Source organism: Bos javanicus, chromosome 19 (assembly GCF_032452875.1).
Source record: "Bos javanicus breed banteng chromosome 19, ARS-OSU_banteng_1.0, whole genome shotgun sequence".
NCBI lineage: Eukaryota > Metazoa > Chordata > Mammalia > Artiodactyla > Bovidae > Bos > Bos javanicus.
In genome coordinates this window covers 55,417,502-55,441,353 of record NC_083886.1, presented here as the reverse complement: position 1 = coordinate 55,441,353, position 23,852 = coordinate 55,417,502, and the positions used below count along the sequence as shown (strand labels likewise).

General features: G+C 52.5%; 2 protein-coding genes across 2 annotated transcripts; both read left to right on the top strand.

Moving 5' to 3' along the window:
• Positions 1-1,109: 1,109 nt before the first annotated feature.
• Positions 1,110-8,407, top strand: BIRC5 (baculoviral IAP repeat containing 5). The gene is made up of 4 exons (XM_061392704.1): positions 1,110-1,311; positions 1,646-1,755; positions 3,241-3,358; positions 7,160-8,407. Exons 1-4 carry the CDS (start codon positions 1,201-1,203, stop codon positions 7,247-7,249), a joined length of 429 nt encoding a protein of 142 aa, XP_061248688.1. The 5' UTR covers positions 1,110-1,200; the 3' UTR covers positions 7,250-8,407.
• Positions 8,408-15,456: 7,049 nt separating this feature from the next.
• Positions 15,457-23,706, top strand: TMEM235 (transmembrane protein 235). The gene is given in 10 exon segments (XM_061389886.1): positions 15,457-15,639; positions 17,036-17,116; positions 17,641-17,778; positions 20,742-20,959; positions 20,962-20,998; positions 21,233-21,261; positions 21,686-21,782; positions 22,645-22,696; positions 22,763-22,798; positions 23,658-23,706. Coding segments are annotated over 10 exon segments (915 nt in total). The 5' UTR covers positions 15,457-15,461.
• The last annotated feature ends 146 nt before the right edge of the window (positions 23,707-23,852 follow it).

The window sequence follows — 23,852 nt, the reverse complement described above, 5'->3', positions numbered from 1 at the left end:
TCTCTGGTTGCTCTGCCTTTTCTAAAACCAGCTTGAACATCAGGAAGTTCACGGTTCACATATTGCTGAAGCCTGGCTTGGAGAATTCTGAGCATTACTTTACTAGCGTGTGAGATGAGTGCAATTGTGAGGTAGTTTGAGCATTCTTTGGCATTGCCTTTCTTTGGGATTGGAATGAAAACTGACCTTTTCCAGTCCTGTGGCCACTGCTGAGTTTTCCAAATTTGCTGGCATATTGAGTGCAGCACTTTCACAGCATCATCTTTCAGGATTTGGAATAGTTCAACTGGAATTCCATCACCTCCACTAGCTTTGTTCGTAGTGATGCTTTCTAAGGCCCACTTGACTTCACATTCCATGATGTCTGGCTCTAGGTCAGTGATCACACCATCGTGATTATCTGGGTCGTGAAGATCTTTTTTGTACAGTTCTTCTGTGTATTCTTGCCACCTCTTCTTAATATCTTCTGCTTCTGTTAGGTCCATACCATTTCTGTCCTTTATCGAGCTCATCTTTGCATAAAATGTTCCTTTGGTATCTCTGATTTTCTTGAAGAGAGAAGAACTGTCCTCAGGACTTAGAAGAGATATCTAACTCCTGAGGAATTCTGGTGGAAAGGGAAGAACAAAGTGACAAGGATCAATTTCTGGATCTCCAAGAAGTCAATGAAAAGATTCGATAAAAGACTTGATAAAAGAGTGAACAGCTCACTCCAGCAAGGGTGGAGGTTAAGCTGTAGACTTCATCTATGTGACTGTCACCTTTTCCCCGGATGATGCATGCCTTCTAGATGGACGGGCCTCAGCACATATTCCAATCTGGCCAGTACAACGCCTGGGGAAGCTAGCACTAATGGTTTCAGGAATGGGGTACCCACAAAACCAATAGAGTTTGCAGGCTGAAAGAGCTTAATCCATTCGTGCTCGCAGGGGCCACTCCCTGAAACTATCACGGAGGCTTCAGCACATCCCCAGCTTCTATTCCCACCACTCTTAGCAAGTAGTAAGTGCGGGGCGTGGTTCGCTCGGTGGCGAATGAGCAGCTGCGGAGTCACGCCGCGAGAGGACTACGACTCCCAGCATGCCCCGCGCCACACAGCTTCCCACTTCCCAGAAGGCAGCGGGAGGCGCGTTCCCGACATGCCTCGCGGAGGCCGTCAACCGCTGGATTTGAATCGCGGCACCGCTCGGCGGCGGCGGGATGGGTGCCCAGTCTTTGCCTCCGGCCTGGCAGCTCTACCTCAAGGACCACCGCGTCTCCACGTTTAAGAACTGGCCTTTCTTAGAGGGCTGCGCCTGCACCCCGGAGCGGGTAAGACCTCCCTGAGTCCCCAGGTCCTCCCCGCCCCAAGAGTCCCGCCCCCGTCCTGAGGCGACCGGTCCCGCGGACTTCAACCCTTCCGTGGCTTTTGGGCCCGGGGCGACGTTTCCGTCGGACTCCAATCCTTCTGTGGGCTTCTGGGCTGTGAGTGACCTCTCCCTCGGGCTCCGGCCTTTCTGTGGACTTCCGGGCCCGGGGCGACCTCTCCCTCGGGTCCCAACCCTGCTGTGGGCTTCCAGGCCCGGGACGACCTCTCCCGCGGGCTCCGGGCCCTCTGTGGGCTCCCTCCTCCGCGCTGGGGCCTGAGCTGAGTTCTCCCTTGCAGATGGCCGCGGCAGGCTTCATCCACTGTCCCACTGAGAACGAGCCCGACTTGGCTCAGTGTTTCTTCTGCTTCAAGGAGTTGGAAGGCTGGGAACCAGATGACGACCCTATGTAAGTCCCGCAGGCCGGCCTCACTGGGCTTCGTGGGTGCCTCAGTTCCATCGGGACCTTTTGTTTTGTGTTGGGCTCCTCCAAAAAAAAAAAAAAAACCATTAATTTTGAAGGATTAGTGAAAGAGCGTCAGCTTTCCAACCTCCTTTGTGCCCTAAACAGTTATTGTCATGGATGAGTCTGCTGCTGGCACTTTGGTGATGCTTTCAACCTAATCCAACCCGATTTGGCGGAATATCCTTCTGGGTGGATGTTAAAGAAAGGCATTTTCCTGTGGGTTCTTGATACCTTTTAAGTTAGAATGCTGGAGCAGATCCTGCTGTGACCTAGAGCTGTCCAGGTGCCTTTCCTGTTTTAGAGTTTTTAAATCTGAAGCTTTATTATCTGGACTATCATTCATACAGCAGAAAAACCACTCTTAAAGTGTACACTCTGTTGTTTTGGATTTTGTTCTTCGCGTCTAGTTTATGTGTGTGTGCCTGCGGGTGTGCATATATTCATACAGACAGCAGCTGTCTTCCTGTAATGTAATACCCCATTTTTCCCCTCCCATTTTTTTCCCCCATCAGAATCAGTAGCTTCCACAACTTGAATTTTTTTGCCCTAGAGAATCTCTTGGAGTTGTTTGTCGTCTTGGCAGGAAGAGTATTACTGTTTTTTTAGTAACGTGTTTGCTCTTGTGACCCGGTATTGACTGGGATGGCATGGTGATCATACCAGGGATCAGTGGAGAAATACTGGTTGTATTCTTGGGAGTGGATTTCCAAGTGCTGTAATGTTTTCAGATTATATAGTTACTATTGGCTGTCCTCTTGGAATTTGTGTGGCTGTGTGTTTCTTCCAGATTGTTCTGGGTTGTTGTTGTGGTTGTTTGTTCTTTTTGGCTTCATCAAGTAGCTTGTGGGATCTTAAGTTCCCTAATGAGGAATTGAACCTGGGCCCTCAGCAATGAAAGTGCAGAGTCCTAACCACTGGACCACCAGGAAGTCCCCAGACTGTTCTGGTTCTAGTGCAGTCTGCTATGCAGGGATAATTCCCACTGGGGAGAATGGTAGTATAGGCACAAGAATTCCCTGGAGAAACCAGGCCAGTAGTGCCCTTTCTCTGAACCAATAGATTATGTAATAAGTCCAATAAAATGAGATAACTGCAAACGGTTCCTGGATGATTTTTAAGGGCTTTAACATGTGGTACCTTTAGATTTACACCCTGTAATGCTTTTCCTACTGCTTGCTAAAGGACTCCAGATAGAATATAACAGCCATAGGAGGGGAATGGGGGGTGTCCACAGACCAAGAAGATGCTGAGATGAGGTATGTGGGAATGTGGGTCTGGGCACTGGTTCCATCCACTTCAGAATTCATACTCTGCTCCTGAAGCAGAGCAGCGTGTGTCTCTGAGGTGGGGAGGGAGACTGGTGGTAATGAACTCTTCTCCCTTTACTTCACTGTCTCTGTTGACATGCTCGTGTATTGTTTTTTCTAGAGAAGAACATAAAAAGCATTCATCTGGTTGTGCTTTCCTTTCTGTCAAGAAGCAGTTTGAAGAATTAACCCTCAGTGAATTTTTGAAACTGGATAAAGAAAGAACCAAGAACAAAATCGTATGTATCACTGGAAATAAGAACCAAGAGCAAACCCTGTTCAGCATCTTTAGTACTGAACTCCTGGTCCCTCACAGACACTGCATAGATGCTTTTCCTCAGCACTTTCTAAACCCCTCAGACATGTGTGTGAAGATATAAAGGGACAGAAAAGCATACGACCTAGACTGTCACCTTGGGGTTGTACAATCAGAAAAAAATGCATGCCCTGAGTAGAGGTGCCCTCAGTGTGTGGTTACCTCTGGTGGTGGGACATGTGAGGACTAGGCTGGCATTCCTGCCTTCAGTGACAACTCAGATGGCAGCTCCTTTATACAGAGTGTGTTCATGTGTTAGCAGAGGTGAGAACAGAGGGTTTGGAGACACAGAGTAGAGAGTGTGTCAGGAAGGGGCGTTATGTGTATTGGGAGAAAACAGTGCCAGTCCTACTGGACCTTGAAGGGATCTTTGCAGGCAAACTTTGACTCTTGCACAGGTAAACTAGGTTATTGGGAGAGTGAAACCATGAGTTAAAGAAGCAGCTCCCAAACAGCCTGGGCTGTAGAGAAGTAAGGTTGCCAGAGAAAACCAGGACTCCCAGTTAAGTCTGAATTTCAGGTACACAAGGAATAATTTTTTAATATATCTCACATTTTATGTGGGTGTTTACTAAAAAATTACTTGTTTATAAGATGTTCACATTTAACTGAGCATCCTCTCTCTTTATGTGCTAAATCTGGTAGCTTTATGAAGAATAAATATTCAGGTATTTAATTTCTTTTTAGCAAAGCCCTGGGCAGGGAGTCCAGACATAACACTTGCCTCTGCCACTCACAGACTTTGTGAATTTAGACCAGTCTTGATCATAGTTTCCTGCCTATAAAATGGAGGATAGACCCCCATGGTTTCTGAGATCCTTTTCAACTTGAAAATCATGTTCTTTTTTAGAGATCAATATACATAATTCTGTCTAATATGGTACTTTTTAAATGCTAAGGACAAAATCGAAAAGTTTTTCAAGAAGCGAGAAGTCAGTGGTCAGTAAAGCTATGTATTCAGTGAAGGTTTTGGGAACTGCTGTGTTGGAATTAGGAGGAGGGCTAGAGAGGGCCTTTGAGGTTAGGGGTCAGTTCATTTTCTGTGAAGTGCCACAGATGTTAAGTGTTTAGCCATCATGGGCCACAGAGTTTCTGTTAGATATTCCTTTTTTAAAAAAATACTTACTTACTTATTTTACTTTGTGGCCGTGGTGAGCCTTGTTGCTGCACTCGGGCTCTTCCCAGCCGCAGGAGGTGAAGGCTACTCTGTGGTTGTGGTGCAGGGGCCTCTCGCTGCAGGGGCTTGTGGAGCCAGGCTCTAGGTCCGGTCATTGTGGCCCGTGGGCTTAGTTACTCCTCAGCATGTGGGGTCTTCTGGGACCAGGAAGCGAACTGGTGTCCCTTGCAGGGTGGATTCTTAACCACTAGACTGCCAGGGAAGCCCTAGAAATTATTCTTTGTTCGTTTTTTCCCCACAAATATTTAAAAACATAAAGCATTCTTAGCACTGGGTTAAGAACAGGCCATGGGCTGATTGGATGTGTCCCACAGGGCATATTTTGCCAGCCCTGTTCAAAGTGAAAGAAAGACCAGCTTGTGTACTTTGAGAACAGTTGTTGGAAAGCTATGTCTGTGCGCATGGGAGGAATGTTAAGGAGAGTACAGTGAGATTGCAGCCAGATTGTGCATCTCTGAGAAAGACAAAGATGTTTTGGTAGGCCAAACAAATAGGAAGACAGACACTACAGTTGTCACAGTCCAGTCCTAGAAAATTGAGTGCTTGTGATCCTGTAATCTGATGGAAGAAGGTAGTTAACCTATTGAGGAAGGTGGCTTAGGAGGACTGGAGGAGGAGACCCAGGAGATGCTGGGCCTCCCTTATCTTGGTGTCAGCAGTGGGGGCAGAACCAGATTAGAACCAGGTGTAAACACCCAGGAGAAAAGTGGGGAGATTGGAAGAAAATGGTTTGCTTCTATTTTGCAACTGCTTTTTTGTTCACCTGAAGTCAAAATACTTTAAAGTCTATGCATTTGTTTTTATTACCTTGATTAATTATAAAGTAATAAACTATCAGTATAAAATATAAAGCTTTTGTAAGGAAGAACCAAAAGCTTCACCCCCATGCCGATGGAAACCACCATTAACTGGTGTATTTCCTTCCAGATCATTTTTAAATGTGTATATTTGGGGAAATTCCCTATTGGTCCAGTGGTTAGGACTCTGCACTTCTACTGCAAGGGGCACAGATTTGATATCTGGGCAGGGAACTAAGGTCCTGCTAGTCTTGTGGTGCAGCCAATAAAAAGAAAATCAAATAAAATTCAGTTTCACTAGTGGCATTTTATCTGCTCAGTAGCTACATATGGCCAGTGATTACTTTATTGAACTGTGCAGACAATTGAACATTTTCATCATTGCAAAAAATTCTGTTGGATAGGGCTGCTCTAGTGACACCCAGTTGTGAGGTTTGTTGCAAATAATATATCCCTGATACAAAAATTCAGGTCCTCTTGTTTCCTTATGGGCATATGCTTGTGAGTGGATGTGGACAGTAAGGTTTGGGGTCAGAGCCAAGTGCAGGGAATGAGTGTAACCAGAGGCCCATCTGCTTCCTGCTAGAGCTCCAGGATGAACCATCTAGAGTACATCGCTCCTGGAGGTGGGCTGGCATGCAGACCTTGTCTGTTCTCTGATAGGAAATAAGGTTGGGAGCTGATCTTTTAAACCATTTACTAAATTAGCAATGGGATTGCAGTGCACAGTTTTAAGACAGACATTTATCCAGGTAAGATAATTACATGTTGCAGTTTACAAATACTGAAAACAAGGAACAAGTGTTGTCTGTCGTGATGCTCTGAATTAATGAGACCCTATATTTAATTGAGATGCTGCCGGTCAGTTTGAAGGACCACTGACTGGTCAGGCAGCCACGTGGGTGCTGGCTGGTGTGCGGCCAAGGAAGAGCTGGGGCTTGGGGTCTGACCCGGTAGCACACCGTGTGCTCTGTGCTCCTGCTGCTGCATCCACCACCCTCCTTTGAAAAAAGTTACCTCTGTTGTTTTTCTTATTTAACCCAATAAAAACCTATTGTTTGTTTTTTAATATGGCAGAGAAATCAAGTAGAATGAATTTGGGAAAGAGCTTTCTGGATTTGCTGACGTGATTGTCATTTGTCCCTGTGGAGAGAGCGCTTGGCAGAATGAAAGATTGGAAGCCAGATTCAAAGAGCAACTTCAGGTGGCAGATTTTCTGTTTTAGGAGAAAGCTGATGCTTGCCAGGGAGGAGAGGAGAGCTGTGGACTTTTCTGTGGAAGCTTCAGAAGCAATGTAGGGTAGTGGGGAAGAGTAGGGCTCTGCCACAGACTAGCGGGTAACCCTGAGCTGAATGGTACTCTGGACCTCGGCTTCCTCTTCTGTATAATGGAGATAAAGGTGGCGTCTACCTCATGGGACATGGAGCGGTAAGTAAGCTAGCGTGTGTGGAGCAGGTAGAATGGTACAGTACAAGCGAAGCTATCGATCAGTGTCTTCTGTTATAATTATTGTGAGGCAGCTCAGATGAGAAGAGGCATTTGAGGGGAATTCCCTGGCAGTCTGATGGTTAGGCCTGGGAGCCAGGATTTGATCCCTGTTGGGGAACCAAGATCCCTGGTTGCATGGTGTAGCCAAAAAAAAAAAAAAGAGGCCTTTGAAGTGAATGAGAATATTTACCCCATATAGCTGGGCATCCCTATCCAAGCATGCCTAGAGCTTCAGTTTCACGTGTGTATTCTTTATTTCCAGGCAAAAGAAACCAACAATAAGCAGAAAGAATTTGAAGAAACTGCAAAGAAAGTCCGCTGTGCCATTGAGCAGCTGGCTGCCTTGGAGTGACACCTCCCGTCACTGCTGCACGGCGACACAGACACGTCGTTTCCAGGGCACACCCCTCAGCGTTACCAGTTTTTCTCTGGGGCCTCTTAACTGTGCCTTAGGAAAGCAGAACATCAACATTTTGAAATGAGAATATTTAAACTATTTTTTATTTTTTTCTTGAAGTTGATGCCAGGGTCTACTTCTGTTATATAGCTGGAGCTAAGTACAGTAACTGACCTGTCTTTTCTCTTTGGTAGTTTTCGTTTTATTGCTTCCTGGACTTAGCAGGGTGAGGGAAGACGTTTGCTCACGTGGGTAGAGCTCTTTTACAGCAACGCGTTTGGGCTTCACGAAGCTGGTGACTGGCTGTCCAGCTGAGATGTGATGCCTGAATGTGATCATAGGTCCACTATGACTGGACAAACAGGATTAAGAATGCCATTTTAAGTTTCACTTGCATAATAATGTGCACTTATGTTCCAGGTGTTCTACATTATCTCACATTGATGTCTGCAGATCCTGTGACCATCTCTTACCCCATCAGATCTGTGGTGTCACAGCAGCTCCCTTCCTCCCAGACAGATTGTACGGCCCATCCCTGCCATGCCTCTGAAAGTGCCCTGTATGTTAGGGGTTCCTTGCCATCCCATCTTGTGATTTTCAGTTTCACAGGGGTAGCCATGGGATTAGACCCCAGGCTCTGCCTCTGGACTTGATCTGTGTCAGAGTCCTTTCTGTGACTGCAGTATGTGTGACTTGGTGAGGGGGATGCAGAAGGACTGATGTCTTGAGAGTAGAGCTGGCCTCATGCTTTGTGGTCAGCTTGAAGATACTTCTGCCATGGCTCCTGGCAAGGTTGCAACATTTTTCTACAATAGACAAGGAGGTCTTTGATGCAGAAAAGCAGTGTTTCAGAGGCCTGGCTCACTGCTTCTGGATAGCAGAGCACACAGTCAGAGTGGATTCTTCCTGGGGAGTCCCGCTGTGGACCAGCTGTCATCCATTGGGCGGGGCACACAGGGTCAGGATGAAAAATCTGAGGAAGGAGTTCATGGACTTAATTACTAATACTCTTCAAATACCTACTTCCCATTAATGATGTGCATTAGGCAACTGATAATTCTCCTGTCTTTCCAATGTGAATCTTCCTAAAGGAATAAATTAATTTAAAAAATAGATTGCAAAACCTCGTTGGGAAAAACTTTAAAAAAAAAGAAAAGCATGTTTTTTTATGTTGTTTTCAGTCTTGCAAGATCATAAATGCAATGATGTATGAGTTTCAGCCCCAGCACAGACTAAGCAAAGAGTTGGAGCAAAAAAAGCATATGGAACACCCACTCCAGCCCCAAACTGCCCTCTAACAGGATGCTTGCCTTGTGGGCTTGGGCTTGGGCCTGGCGCCTATTGAATTGGAGCTGCAGTTTCCTCACCAGTCATGCGGGGATCCTAGAAGCTGTTCAGCCTCAGCTGGCTTTTGTGTGTGTGTGTGTGGCAACAGGATTTCATGTAAAGAGGAATTGGGACAAAGCCCTCAGCCAATCCTAAGATTCTGTAGTGTTGTTTTCTTATCTTGTTTGAATTATTTTGCATAACAGGATAAACTACAGTTAAAAGTGAGCACAAAGCCTTTCTTAGTCACTGGGGACACCAGTGTGAACTTTAGGTGGATTTGGAGACAAAGTAAGATAACAGGAAATATCTGGCAGAAACTGTCATGAAATTGCTGCATGGTTAGCCAGCCCTGGTGAGCTGGAGGGCGCACACTGGCTGCTCCTCTGCGAGAACAATGCAGTGGCCTGAATCCCTTCTAAACGACTTGGCTCAGAGCTATGGGGACTTGGTGCGCTGTGCAGATGATCTGTCAGCCCTGATTGGCTGTGTCTCCATTGCTCCACATCTGCGCCATGTTCACAGCATCGCCTCCGCAGCAGTCCCCTCCTCTCCTCCCCGAGGCCGGCTCACACAGGGCTGAGGCCTGATCTTCAGATGATAGATTTTATTTCACCATCCTTCATGAAGTAAAGCTGCAGGGTGGATTGTTACTGTCCTGTTGGAACCTCTGGGGGTCATCTGGGTAGTTGCTGAAGAATAAAAACTACTTCATTTCAAACACTGCAGACCCTACTGGGTTTCTTAAATATTTTTGGCTTTTCGTGGCAGTCCCTTAGCTTGCCAATTGATCAATCCCGCCCCAGTGCTTGGGGAGGGATGTCCTTGCAGAGTGACAGCCAGCCTTGGGCTCCTGCAAGAGCCACTTGAGACAAGAGCCATTTGTGTCATCTGGACTCATTGCATGTGTGAACCAGCTGTGAAAAACGCACCTCAGACATGTTTTCTGCCACATCTCAGTAAATTGAATTTTTTCCTCCAAGTTTGGAAAATATTGCAGTGGTTTTTGTTATGGGGAAAAAAAGCATTTCAGCCTTTATATTCATCTCAGCCGCTTATTTTTTATATTTGTGCCAATCTTCAAATGAATAATAACTGATCCTTACAAACTGGCATTGCATAGAAGCTGAGAAAATGTTTTTGCTCTTTCTTTTGCACGATGGGTAATGCTGCAGTTTGTGTTGTCAGGTTGTGCTGTGGGGCAAGGCTAAGCTGGCACTGACCCCTCAGACCATCTTACAGATTTCCTCTTCTAGAAATTTATATTCTTAAAAAAAACATATCACTGGGCTTTAATGGCTGCCAATGTCCGGAAAGTTTACCAGACATCCATTAATGAAGCTTTAGGCCCTTACTAAGGGCAACAGCCTCAACTTTCTCAAATATGTGTCTGCCTCTCTGATTCTTCCAAGTCAGTGCGATTCTGGAAGGGTTGTAACTGGTGGTGAGAGCTGTCAGGTATGGCGAGATCAGAGCCAGTGGACAGCCTGGGGAATTGGGATCCTCCATCCTCAGCGCTATGAAAGATGGAGCACCAGCCAGCCATTCCCTGCAAGTTGGCACTCCTTTGGGATGTGGACCATTTGCAGGTTGTACTCACTTAAAAAAAAATCAACAATTGCCAGTGAAGTCTATTGGGATCTTAACTACATTTTTTGGATGCAAAAGTGGAGATTTATAAATAGATGAAATAGCTTGTCCAAGATCAGGTAAGTAAGAAAGCATTCAGGTTGGGTTTGAATCCAGGCAGTCTGACCCCAGAGCTGGCCCCTCACTCACTAGTGACACTGCCCAGCCTTGGGGGCTGGGGTATGGGCAACAGCCTGGCCCCAGGGGGCTAGTGCGGTAAACCATCCCCATTCCTTTTTTCAGACAACTTTGTTTTAAAGGTTCTCAGTACATATATGAACTGATACCTTTCTCTGGAGTATTGCATTGATCCTCACTGTACCAGACTTTAGCTTGATATTTTGAACTAAGGTTCACAGGAAGTTGTAAAGCTAAAACAGGTTCTGTGTACTCTTCACCTAGATTTCCCAACTGTAACTGGTAAAATGTCTGGACTTGCTTCCAGCACCTAGGGTCTGAGCTGAGAGGTGAGCAGTGCAACCCAGCAAGCTCTGAGCCAGGCTTTCCATTGCAGGGGAGTTCCTGTCTTGCCCTGGGTGAGTCTGGCCTTAAAGCAGAGTCAGTCAACTGAGCTGTAGGTTTCCTCTGCACTGGCTCAGCTTCCAGCATTTCAGCCAATTTTCAGCTGACTGGGACCAAACTGGGACCTAGGTTTCTGTGGCGACTCCACTTGAGGCCCAGGGTGGTGACATTTATCCATCCATTTGCTTGAGTACTTAGTTTTCCGGGTGCTGCATCCAGGGAGCTCACGAGCTCCTTGTTCTCTGAATGGTGGGAAGACAGGCCACCTAGTATCCATATGAGTGCACCCAAGGGAGCAGCAAGAAGAAGACAAGGAACTCTGGGAGCATTCTGCTTGTCCAGGAATGAGGACGAAGCTGCCAGATGGATAAGGAAGGAACAGATGTGCCCTGTGAAGGACGGGAGTGTCCATTCTGGGGACAGCAAGTGCATTCTGTGATGAGGGGAAGTGGTGGCTTCCTTCCGTTTACTCTTAGTCACTGGACAGATGCTTGTGCATCCAAGGTGACCATAATAAGCCCTTCTTAGGCCTGTGAGTCCTGGGAGACGAGAGTGGCCAGTCACGTGGCTCCCAACCTGCGTGTCAGCGCTACCCAGCTGTGACCCCAGTCATTTGAGAGCCCTTTAGAAGGGTTGACTTTGACTAGAATGGTGTCTTGAGAGCCTCCCAGGATGAATTCACTTCATAATGCATGCTGAGTGGAGGAGTTGACGTGTAGGGAAGGACGATTTAGGGAGGTTCATTTTCTGTTGGAGGATGTTTGCCAAATGCAGTGAGATTAGTTGTAGTGTAGCTGATGCTGAGCTACTCTGAGAGTAATTTCACCACTGGTTTCAGCTGCTTCCCAGTCCATTGCTGGAAGCTATTTATGGCATCATCACCCTGGAGCAGGAAGTTCATCCCTGGTCTCAGGCATCCTGTTCTTTCAGCCACTGTAAGTCAGTTCAGTGTAAATTTAAAGAGGCCTGGAGACGTCCCTGGTGGTCCAGTGGCTAAGACTCCGTGCTCCCCATGCACAGGGACCCCGGGTTTGATCCCTGGTCAGACAACCAGATCCTGCAGTTCAATTCAGTCACTCAGTCGTGTCGACTCATTTCGACCCCATGAATCACAGCACGCCAGGCTTCCCTGTCTATCACCAACTCCCGGAGTTCACCCAGACTCACGTCCATCGAGTCAGCAGCCATCTCATCCTCTGTCGTCCCCTTCTCCTCCTGTCCCCAATCTCTCCCAGCATCAGAGTCTTTTCCAATGAGTCAACTCTTCGCATGAGGTGGCCAAAGTACTGGAGTTTCAGCTTCAGCATCATTCCTTCCAAAGAAATCCCAGAGCTGATCTCCTTCAGAATGGACTGGTTGGATCTCCTTGCAGTCCAAGGGACTCTCAAGAGTCTTCTCCAACACTACAGTTCAAAAGTATCAATTCTTCGGTGCTCAGCCTTCTTCACAGTCCAACTCTCACATCCATACATGACCACTGGAAAAACCATAGCCTTGACTAGACGGACCTTTTTTGGCAAAGTAATGTCTCTGCTTTTGAATACGCTATCTAGGTTGGTCATAACCTTCCATCCAAGGAGTAAGCGTCTTTTAATTTTATGGCTGCGGTCACCATCTGCAGTGATTTTGGAGCCCCAAAAAATAAAAGTCTGACACTGTTTCCACTGTTTCCCCATCTATTTCCCATAAAGTGATGGGACCAAATGCCATGATCTTCATTTTCTGAATGTTGAGCTTTAAGCCAACTTTTTCACTCTCCTCTTTCATCAAGAGGCTTTTGAGTTCCTCTTCACTTTCTGCCATAAGGGTGGTGTCATCTACATATCTGAGGTTATTGATATTTCTCCCGGCAATCTTGATTCCAGCTTGTGTTTCTTCCAGTCCAGCATTTCTCATGAAGTACTCTGCATTTAAGTTAAATAAGCAGGGTGACAATATACAGCCTTGACATACTCCTTTTCCTATTTGGAATCAGTCTGTCATTCCATGTCCTGTTCTAACTGTTGCTTCCTGACCTGTATACAAATTTCTCAAGAGGCAGGTCAGGTGGTCTGGTATTCCCATCTCTTTCAGAATTTTCCACAGTTTATTGTGATCCACACAGTCAAAGGCTTTGGCATAGTCAATAAATCAGAAATAGATGTTTTTCTGGAACATCTGCATTCCAGATCCTGCATGCTATAGCTAAAAAGTCCCACATGCTGCAAAGACGATAGAAGATCCCTCGTGTGGCAACTAAAACCTGGCACAGCCAAATAAAAAAAATATTAAGAGCAAGAAGAGGCTTGGCTGCAGCCCTGTTGCTCTGTCACACATAATTGGGATTTCTTCCATTAAAGTTCTCATCTGCCCCTGATTTCAGTGGAAGTGGTCGATGCTGGCTTTGAAGAGGCCTCAGCAGCCTGGTGACAGGCTTGGTGCTCACAAGTTCGGGGTTGCAAGTTGATGAAAGGAGGATGAATAATGAAAAATAATGGATCATTCTAAGAGGTGCCTTTTCAGAACTGGGCTAGGGTATAATTTAAGTCCATTTCAAGGGAAGTAGACTGGCGGAATTCATCAGAGTAGCCCCTCAAGGACTGATACCAATTGTCTGGAGACAGTCCAATCAGTCACTGGCACATCTGGGGTTGAAACCCTGAACCAAAGCTTTGAAGCGATGGGGTGTAGACTGCTCACCTGGCCATCTACACTGCAACAGGAATGGGATACATGTCTGTTCCTCTATCGAGAGGCGGGCTCTGGAGGTACAGTGGCCTCAAACAGCATTCAACACGCCTTGACAGGGGATGCAAACGAGACCTTTTCAAACAAGCTCAGGCGAAAGGCGGGGAGGAAGTGTGTGGAGTGTGCAGCCACAGGGCTCCTCTAGTTCTCCCTAAAATAAACACTGTCTCTCAGGACTTGCCTTGCAATGCAGGGGACGTGGATTTGATCCCTGGTCAGAAAACTAATAAGATCCCACATGCTGCAGAGCAACTATGCCTGCAATACTGAAGCCGGTGTGGTCTGCAGCCAGTGGACAGCAACGACAGCCTGAGAGTCCATGTGACTGAGGAGGATTCCATGGGCCACAACTGAGGCCTGATACAGCCAGGTAAATATTCAGAAGAACAACAACAAAACGCCATCTCTCAATTGTAGCTTAAACACACAGAAGTGGCGTCCCTCTTTGTCACGTTTGGGTCATTACCTTCTTTCCCAGCTCCACCCCCACTCTCCCCTGGTCCCCCAGTCCCTCCCCCCATCCCCAATTTTGTAGACTGCTGCTGCTCCCAAGCACCTGCTTTTCTCTGTCTGCCTGCTGGATTCTTTTACCCTCCAGGCCCAATGCCCCCTGAGAGAGGAGGGCCTCTGGCTGGCACCCAATTTCCAGGGCGGGGGTTGGGGGAGGGCTGTCAGGTAAGAGGGTACAGAAACTGCCGCAGCCAGGATTACCCCACCCTATCCCCACCATGTGCCCCAACCCAGTCTTGAGTGTGGTGTGAGAAAGATGCGTGGCTGGCAGGATACCGGACAATTCTAGCCACTGTGTCTGAATGCCCCCTGAAGGATTATTTCAATAAGTTTGTTGGGACTACTTCTACTTCCTGATGATATTGCTCAAACCTAGAGAAAAGGGGGCCAAAGTAAGCACACACTTGGAAATGAGAGCCCTGGCATGACCCTAAGTGGAGACGCTGCCGGTGGTCTGAGAAGGAGCACCCTCAGTGAGACCTCTGACCCCATCTTTGCCCTGCACTGGTGGAAGGGGCAGCAGTGGAGAGTCCAGGGACCTGGAGTGGAGGACCTCCCATCGCCCAAAACTAAACTCCCAACAGCCTCACCGTGACAGCCCTCCCTCTGCCAGTGGGGCCCCTTTGTGGCTCCTCTGCCTCCTGCCCCACCAGCACCTGCCCCTGTCCTCGGAGAAGCTTTGCTAATGGTTGTGAGCGAGTGATGGACAGGCAGAGGCTAGCCTCCCAGGGCATTAGTAATTGCAACTAATAGGAAGCCAGGCTCCCTTCTGTAGCCCCTCACAAGCCCACCCGCTTTATCAGGAACCTCTGGTGGTTGATCCTGGAGACTGATTAAGACCCACACAGCTGGGCCAACCAGCAGCCAAGTGCTCCAGTGTAAGGGCTGGAGGTTGAGGGGGGAGCTGCCTCCCACCATTCAAGCTTCCTGCTGAGTCTCCACCAGGGCTTTTCTGGCCCCACCCTCCCGCCTCAGCTTGGCTATTTGGGAGCTGAAGAAGCCGAGGTTTAGAGAAATTAAGGCTTTTGCCCAGGGACCCGCAGCCAGGGACGCTGGGATTTGAACACAGCGCTGCGCCAGCCCTGCTTCCTCCTCCTTCCCCTGGGAGGTAGCTTGGCGATCACAGACAGGTGGGAGTTACTTGTGCACCCGAGGGGCACCATACCCGGAAGAGCCCACCTGCTGCTCCTGCTCCCCATTCCCGGGCCCCCTTCCCGGCCCCGCTCCCCAAACCCCCGCCCACCCCCACCACACCCAGTGCCCCTTCGGTAGACCTACTGCCTCAGGATCCCTGAACCCCCTCTCTTGAGACTCTCTCGGGTCTCTCCAGTCCCTAAGTCCCGGCTTCCTGCGCTGCCCCCACACCCCAGCCCCCAGCTGCCCCTCACCTCCTGGCTCCCTTGGCTCTCCTACATCCCACTCCGCTCGGCTCTGGTCCTGGTATCCTGACCGCATGGCGCGGCTGGGTGCACTGCTCCTGGCTGCTGCCTTGGGCGCGCTGCTCAGCTTTGCGCTGCTGGCGGCCGCCGTGGCCAGCGACTACTGGTACCTCCTGGAGGTGGCGGACGCCGGCAACCACAGCGGCTACGGGCAGCTCTCCTCCCACTCGGGGCTCTGGCGCATCTGCGAAGGTACCGGCTGTCCCTCCCCCATACAACCCTTCCCCTCAGACTTAGGGGGCCGCACCCCTCCGCAGAGCAGCGCTGAGAAGACACCCCCTCCCCCGCCTGTCTGCCCTCAAGGGTACATACCCCTTCCCCCCAACTCTCTCCCTGACAGTCTGGCTGGAGGAGGGCTCAACTCCCACAGTCCAAGGATAGGAAGTGAAAAGGAGGGGCCCAGGGTGGCCCCAGAAGGACCCCAAGAACTTTCCAGAGCAGGCTTCCTCCACAGTCCCGTGCCCTCACCCTTTGGGGGCCGGTCTTGTGTTCCAAGCGATGGCACGTCACTTGGCAGGTGGCAGGACATCGAGGGGTGACCTGGGACCTTGTCCCTCAGCCTCGTTGGTCAGACGGGGAGAAAATGAGGCCTCTGGAGATGCGGGAGTTGGGGTGGGAGGAATGGGGACGGGGGAGGCACGGGCAGGCCTGGCACCCAGGGGCGCTCAGCACTGTGCTTGTCACTCATCTGCAGGGTCCCTGGGCTGAGGTAGGAGCCCGTGTGTCAGGGGGAGGCCCGAGTGTGGGGAGCTGGGGCCCTGGCAAGACCAGGGTTCCTCATCCCAGTGACCTGGAGTTGTGTCTTCATTTCTGTCCAGGGCTCAGTCTGGTCCCTGCTCCCTGTCAGGCTCAGCCAGGGCTGTGGCGCGGGGCCCCTGTTCCCCACACCCCCCGGCCTGGCACAGGGAAGAAAACAGGAGCGCCACATGGCTTCAGACCTGAATGCAGAGAGGCAAGGGCTCTGTCCCGTTTAGGGAGGGGTGGGCTTCCACACGCTCCTCAGCTGGGGGCCTCACCAAGCTGGGACCAGCCTGGGGGCTTCCCCTGCGCAGGACATGCCCAGGGTGGCAGGGATGTGTGAGAGCATGTGTAAACGTGTGTGTGTGTGAGAGAGAGAGACAGAGCCTTCCTCAGAGCTACCGGGGAGGAAGGAGAGCGCAGTTGATTCCACCGCCCCACAGACAGCCTAAGGCTCCAGGCGTTCCCGACTTGTGCATGTGTGTGCGCCCTAGTGTGCGAGAGCCGGAAAGCCCATATTGCATGCCCCTTTCTCATGCAGGCATAGCCTGGCCTCCATGTGTGAGCAGGCCCAAGGGGGGCCTGAGGGCATTCTCTTTGCAGTGTTTGATATTTTTCTACAGGCCTCCATGTAGATATTATTTGCACATCATATAAGCAAAATGAAAGGTCTTGAGCCCTCCAAACCCATTTGAGCCCCAACTCTGAGTTCCAGGGGAGAAACTGAGGGCCCTTGGCCCGGTGGAGGGTGGTGAGAGTCGGCAGCCCACCCATCTCTGAGAAGCACGGGGGGTGGGGTATACCCAGCAATATCCAGCCCATCAGTCTGTGTGTTCTTTCCACTTTTTAGGGCACAACAGCTGCATCCCCCTGATCGACCCTTTTGCCAGTGAGAGCCTGGACGCCTCTACTTCGGTGCAGCACCTCATCTGTGAGTGCTGGGGTGGGAGTCACGCCCTCCTTCCTTGACCTCCAGGCAAGGCTCAGAATCCCTCCTCCTAGACCCACAGAACTGCTTCCAGATAGACCCTGTGTTGCCCAGAGGACATTTCCATAGTTGCTTGAGAACTTCTCCTGACTGGCCTTGGCCCCCCCAGGCTCTGCTGTTAGCTTATAACCACAGATGCTGGACCCCCAGCCTGTCTCGCCCTCCCTGCACATCTTCTGGATTCTCTTTTATGTTCCCAAATGGGTCTACTCAGTGGGCATCTCCCACCTGGTGAGTTGAGGGGCATGTGTCTGCTGCCCCTGTGCCAGGGAGGGTCGGGTGGTTACCATGGAGACATCACAGGGAATCAGATGGCCCAGCTCCTCCTCCAGCCAGGGCCAGAACAGTCCCACGTGTCCTACGAAGGAGGACGTCCAGGCACACAGGGCTCTGAAGTGCTCTGCTGAACCTCCCTTGGGGGCCCGGTCTGGTTCCCTGCCTGTTCCCTGAGCCCCCTCTCCTGGCAGCGCTGCACCGAGCCGTCTTGGTGGTCCTGCCTGTGAGCCTCGTCCTCATTGTGTGTGGCTGGATCTGTGGCCTCCTCAGCTCCCTGGCCCAGAGCATCCGTCTGCTGCTCTTCACTGGCTGCTACTTCTTGCTGGGGGGTGAGTCGGGGGGCTGTGGGGCTGCAGGTCCTGGGAGTGGGGTGTTGCCTGTCTCACTGCCCCAACCCCTGGCTGCTCTGAGCCTAGGCCTACCCTGGGGATTGAGCTGCAGCAGGTGAGGTGCCCTGGGTGGCACTGGGGCCTTTGGAGGGGCAGGGATGCTGGGGCCAGAGCCAGGGACGGGGGTCAGGAGCCCTGAGTTGAGCTGCCGGGAGCAGGAGGCACAAGGATCTCTGAGGTGAGCCCAGGACGTACCCTGCTGGACCTGCATGAGGGGGGTGGGACCAGCCCCCATCCATTCCCCTTTCCTTCCAAGACCGTCCCGGGGAGGGGGCAACATGGGTAGGGGTTTGGCATCAGCCAGGCAGGGCTGAGCATTAAGACAGGGTGACACAGGGGCTTGGATTCCTTGGCAGTGACCCCCAACCGAGCCAGGTCCAGACTTTGACTAGTAACTGCGCAATCACTGACATTCATGTAGCCTGCAGGCACTGGGCCCAGCCCTCCCTCAGGGATGCAGTGGCAGACGCAGGCCCTCGGGTCACAGCTTCCTGCTGAGATGTCTGGGGATTCCCCGAGCTCAGCAGGAAGCTGGTCCTGAGATCCTCATCGCTGCCTTTCGGGGCCACCTGTCCCAGCCAGCCACCTGCTGTCCCCAGCTGCCCAAGGCTGGCCGTCATTGACCGTGGGCTGGAGGCTCCTCGGGTCAGTCCTCAGTAGCCCCTCCTGTCCAGGGCCGAGGCCTGAGCCGAGGCTGGCATCCTGGGCTGGCTCTCCTGCCAGGGCTGCGGCAGGAGGACCAGACCACACTGGCCGGGGCTCCCTCCTGGGCAGGCCTGCTTCCTCCCCAGGGGCTGCTGGGCCCTTTGGGAGGCTTGGTCAGGAGGGAGTAGGTGCCATCTGCCAGGGGGCCGAGCCGCCTAGGTGTGTGGTTCAGAGAATGAGAACAGGAAGAATCAAAACATCGGCCCTAGCCTGACCCCAGAGACTGTGTGTGTCCAAAATCCAATTAAGAGGACCTTGGGAAGCTACTGAGAGGAGTAATTGGGTGGGATTGTAACCAGGAAACCTGGCGGGGACAGGAATCCTCAGCATTGCCCTGGGACCCAAGGCACCGGGCCAGCAGGCAGAGGGAGAGCCTGGAGGCAGCGCCAGGGCCACTCCCCTGCTCCAGGGAGGGCAGGCAGTGGGCCGGGTTCCAGGACCACCCCGTCTGCTCCCCTGCGCTGGGGCTGGACTGGCCGCACCTCTGCTTTCCTTGCATGGCAGGCTCCTGGTTGAAACAGATCCCCTGGTGTCACTGTCAGGAGCCTGCCTGGGGGGCTGCAGTGGGGCCAGGGCCCCAGCTTTGGGGGCTCGGAGTCAGGACTGTCACACCAAGGGGACCTTCATGAGGCCAGATCACCCCAATCCCCCCCATTGTCACTGCAGAAGAGGGAGGGACACGGAGGGTTCTAGGTCGCCGCTGGCTGGGCCCTGAGCTAGGGGCCTGGGGGCACATGGAGCCTGGGGTGATGAGTCCCATGGCCATCACCCAGCTCAAGGCTCCAGAGCCAGCCAGGGGAGAGGCCTGAGTCATCTCAGGAAGTCTGAGGTTCAGAGCAGTCTGGCAGGAGGCAGACCTGGGCGCCTCAGTCCCCAGGAAGAGTCAGGTGTTCCAGGTCGGGGTCCAGCTTGGGAGCTTACTCTGGCAGAGCAGCGGGTCCTGCCCAGAGCCAGGCTGGACGGAAGTAGCTGGCAGCTTGAAGAGGCGTGCTCAGCTGGTGGGGCAGCCTGGGTGGGGGTGGTGGGGGTGGGACAGGGGAACTTGGCTGGGAGCTCTGACTGCTGTAGGCTGAGACAGAACTTCTGTTTCTGGGGCCTCAGCTGCACAGAGTTCCCTGAAGAAGCCTGAGAGATGTGTTCAGCGTCCCCACCCCAGCTGGGCACTGACCCCAGTCCCAAAGCCCTGCAGTTGATTTGGCTTCACAGCTTCCCACAGCCCTAGGCTGGTGGAGGCCAGTCCGTCCTTCCCATCTTTGGTCAAGTGAGGAATCCCAGAGGACCTGAGTAAGGGGCAGGCAGTGTGGGGAGCCCAGGGTCTGCCCCTTCTCTGGGTCCCAGTGAGATGCAGACCTAGCCCCGAAGGTCTGCCTCGGGCCTTAACTGGGCAGTGTCCAGAGGGAGCACCATGCACCCAGGATGTGCCTTTGGAGGTCCCAGGACCCCACCTACATTCCCTGCAGCTGGCACCAAGGGCAGGCCTTGACATCAGCCTGCAGCGGTGGGACAGAGGGCGGCTCTCTGGGCTGGTCCCCCCGAACCTGGGTGGACAGGCAGATGTCCCAGTGCCCGGCTCTTTGCTTGCCCCGGCCCTCCAGGGTCACCATGCACTAGGTGCAAGCCAGTCTTCTCCCTGCAGAGATGCAGGGTGGGAGGGAGGAGGGTGTCCTCGCTTGGGGACAGACCGGGGTCATGGGATCTGTAGGAAGGGCCTGAAACTCAGACCTGGAAAGGGGACAGGGCCTCTGGAAGAGGGACTGAGCAATGGTCAGGGGGGAGGCTGTGGGCCAGTGAAGTGGGGAGGGGAACTGCAAGGAGGACGGGGCCAGAGGTGCAGGTCAGGGGCCTGGCTCAGGATGTCTGGCCAGAGCCCCAGAGCTTCCCACGCTTCCCGGCTGCCAGTAGAGGCCACTGGCTCTGTGTGTGTGTGTATATAACTCCAGGGGCGATTGGAGGGGGCTGTGTATTCGGGGGCATTTATGTGAGTAGGGACTACCTATTGGGGGTGTAGGTAGTGCTGTTTGCAAGGGGTTTTTGTAGGATAAGGCCCTGAGGTTTCAGGACTGAATTGGAACCTCCATCCTCCCAAAGGCCAGTGGGCACAGGCCATGTCTACAGGACCACCGTGCCAGGGTCCCAGGTAGGGCAGGTGCCCTCAGCAGGCAGATGCACTGAGTGGTCACTCTGCACCCCCTCCCCAGGCGCCCTGACCCTGGCTGGGGTCATCATCTACATCAGCTACTCACAGCTGGCCTTTGCGGAGACGGCCCGCCAGTATGGCCCCCAGCACATGCAGGACGTCCGCATCAGCTTCGGCTGGTCCCTGGCCCTGGCCTGGGGCTCCTGCGCTGCGGAGTCACTCAGCGGCGCCCTCCTGCTCACAGCGGCCCGAGGCCTCAGCCTGGGCGGGCAGCCGGGCGCCCCCCACTCTGTGGTCATCTGAGTCCCAGGCAGGCAGGTTGGGGGAGAGAGGCTCCATTTCCCTTTGCACCTCCTGGGGTTTGGGGTGGCCGAGGCTGAGAGGCCATGGGAAGGAGGCTTGGAGCCCTGTTCTGACTGTTCTGCTGGGCTGGAGTCCTGGCTGGTAGTGGGCCCTAGGGTGCGTGCAGGGTGGGGGGTGCAGGGTAGAGCTGAGAATCCAGGCTCCTGTTGCTTGATGTTCGGGGGGCTCCCCTGCCCATTGTGCCTTCAGGGACTAATTGGTTTGGCCTCTTCTTAGAGGTGAGAAAGGCAAGACCCAGAAAGTGGGAGCAAAGGGACCAGGGACGGCTGTGGTGGTGTGGGGGCGGGGCGCTGCAGGCTCTTGGCTGTTCAGCGGGTCCCCTTGCTTCTCGAGGCTGTGGCCTGTGCCCGCCCCTCCCCACCCGTCCTGGTGGGCCACAGCTGGCCCCAGTCCTAGGGACCTGCGTCAGGCGGAAAAGCTGCCCCAGTCCTTGGAGGGGGCAGTTCAAGGGAGAAGCCGATATCCGTCAAACACTCTATGCCAGGCCCTCACCAGGCCTTCCATGCCATGTTCTGTCCTCCCCCCGCCCCTCCCCAGGGCAGCTGTTGGTGGGGAGGAGACTGAGGACTGGGGGGCCTCTTGGATTTCCAGGTGCAGGGAGGGCAGAGGGGGTTGGGCATATCTCCGCCCCCTTGTTTTCAGGTCTTCCTTGTCCTGGGGCAGGTGCTCCGGGACCCCACTCTCGTCTATAGTTCCCAGAGGGATATCTGTGATCCCATGTGGGCCCCTGGGCAAGCAGGTGTGGAAGTCCTGTGGGGTGGGGGAGCCATGCCAGGATGGAGAGTGAGGGGCTTCTCTACCAGGCGGGGCGGCTGCCCGGGGCAACAGAGGCCAGAGCCTGGAGTTTTGGCTGCAGGCTTGTTGAATGGAGGCAGACCCAGACCCAGTGTGCCTCTAAGGGCCAGACAGACAGGAAGGTGGGTGGCCTGCCCTTGACACGTGGGTGTCATCGTGGTCTGTGAAGGCTGAGGCTGCTTCCACTCTGGGCAGGACCTGAAGACCTACTCAGCGTTTGTTTCAGGCTCAGGGCCCTCTTGAGTCTGAGGTATGTGTGAGGGTCCATGGCAGCCTCTCTTACCTTGGTCTTTCCCCTTCCCCAGTCTCCCTTTATGGCTGGAGGCAGGGTGGTTACAGGAAGCTTGGGACCATCAGGGGCTGGTACCATCTGGGGAGTCCCCCTGAGGGACAAAGAGCGGGGACGGGGGTGGGAAGAGGGTGTTAAATGCGGGCTTCCCTTCCTACCTGTGTTTTAGCGTTTAACATTGTGCCAATGTGTCCATAAATAAATCAGCTTGTTCTGTGTGCGGTTAAACCTTTATTCATTCAGATAACACATGCCCATGGCTTCCAAACAGTGCAGGGGAAGCCTGTCACCAGGTCTGTGTGTGCGTCCGTCCATCCAGAGACATCCTGTGCATGCTGTGTGTGTCCGTCCGTCCGGAGTCGTCTTCGGCAGACTCGGTCAGCTCTTTCTCATTTCTGGCCGGCACAGGCAGGGAGGACCCCCGGGGCCTCTCGTTGGTTCCAGGGGCTGGCTCTGTGGGCAGGCCCTCTCAGCTTGGGAGGCTCTCCCCTGACCTCTCCCTCCTCTCTCACCGCAGCTGGGGCTCAGCAGTGTGAGGGTTTAACCCTGGGTGGACCAGACACACATGGGTGAACCTCAGATCCCAGAATTCCCTAGGGTTGGGGGAGGGGGGCACTTGCCCCTTCCCTCTCTAGAACGGACCTGGCCCTGATTCAGAGACGCCAGCCCAGGTGAGCCTGTCTCGGGCTGGTGAAAGTCCACAGTGGGTGCCTCACACTGGCCGTGAACCCTAGTCCGGTCTCCACTGCAGCCTCCTGAGAAGCTCCCGGAACTCCTCTCCCTAATTCCTGGACCACAGAAACCAAATGATAATAAAAGGATTATCGCTGTGGGGGAGTAATTTGTTACTAAGCGATGGATTACCGTTCAGTTCAGTTCAGTTGACTACTATTACAGTGCACGGCTTCCCCGGTGGCTCAGACAGTAAAGCGTCTGTCTACAGTGCGGGAGACCCAGGTTCGAGCCCTGGGTTGGGAAGATCCCCTGGAGAAGGAAATGGCAATCCACTCCAGGACTATTGCCTGGAGAATCCCATGGACAGAGGAGCCTGGTAGGCTACAGTCCATGAGGCTGCAAAGAGTCGGACACGACCGAGCGACTTCACTCACGCAGACTGCACATTTGCAGGGCAGGGCAGGGGACACTGCAGAGGTTTAGAGGTGCTGATTTTCTTCGGATTCTCTGTTACGGTCACCTTCTCACACAGGAGAATGATTCTGGGGCCTTGGGGAGTCCCGGATGCTGCATTTCCCAGAGTATAGCCACATCTAGATTCTTCTAAGGAGGGAGGCAGGGACCTCCCTGATGGTCCAGTGATTAAGACTCCACGCTTCTACGGCAGGGGGCCTGGGTTCATTTCCCTGGTCAAGGAACTAAGATCCCACATGCCACGCGCTATGGCCAATAAATAAATAAATAAAAATAAGGGAGGGAGGCAAAGAAGGCCGGTCCTCAGCTTCAGGCTTCCTTGGCCCACCATGGATGCCTTTTCTCCTGTGGCTCACACCCACCTCCATGCCTCCCGTCCAGGTCCTCTCCTAAGCGCCACGCCTACACTTCTGCTTCTGGCAGCTTCTAACTACTCGTGCATGGGACTGAAACAACGTTCTTAAACTGAAGTATCCCCTACCCTCACAAAGCTATTCCTCCTCCTACGATTCCTGTTAAGGGTTTTCTAAAGCACTGACCTGATGGCCTATCTCCCCTATTTTAAAAAATCCACAT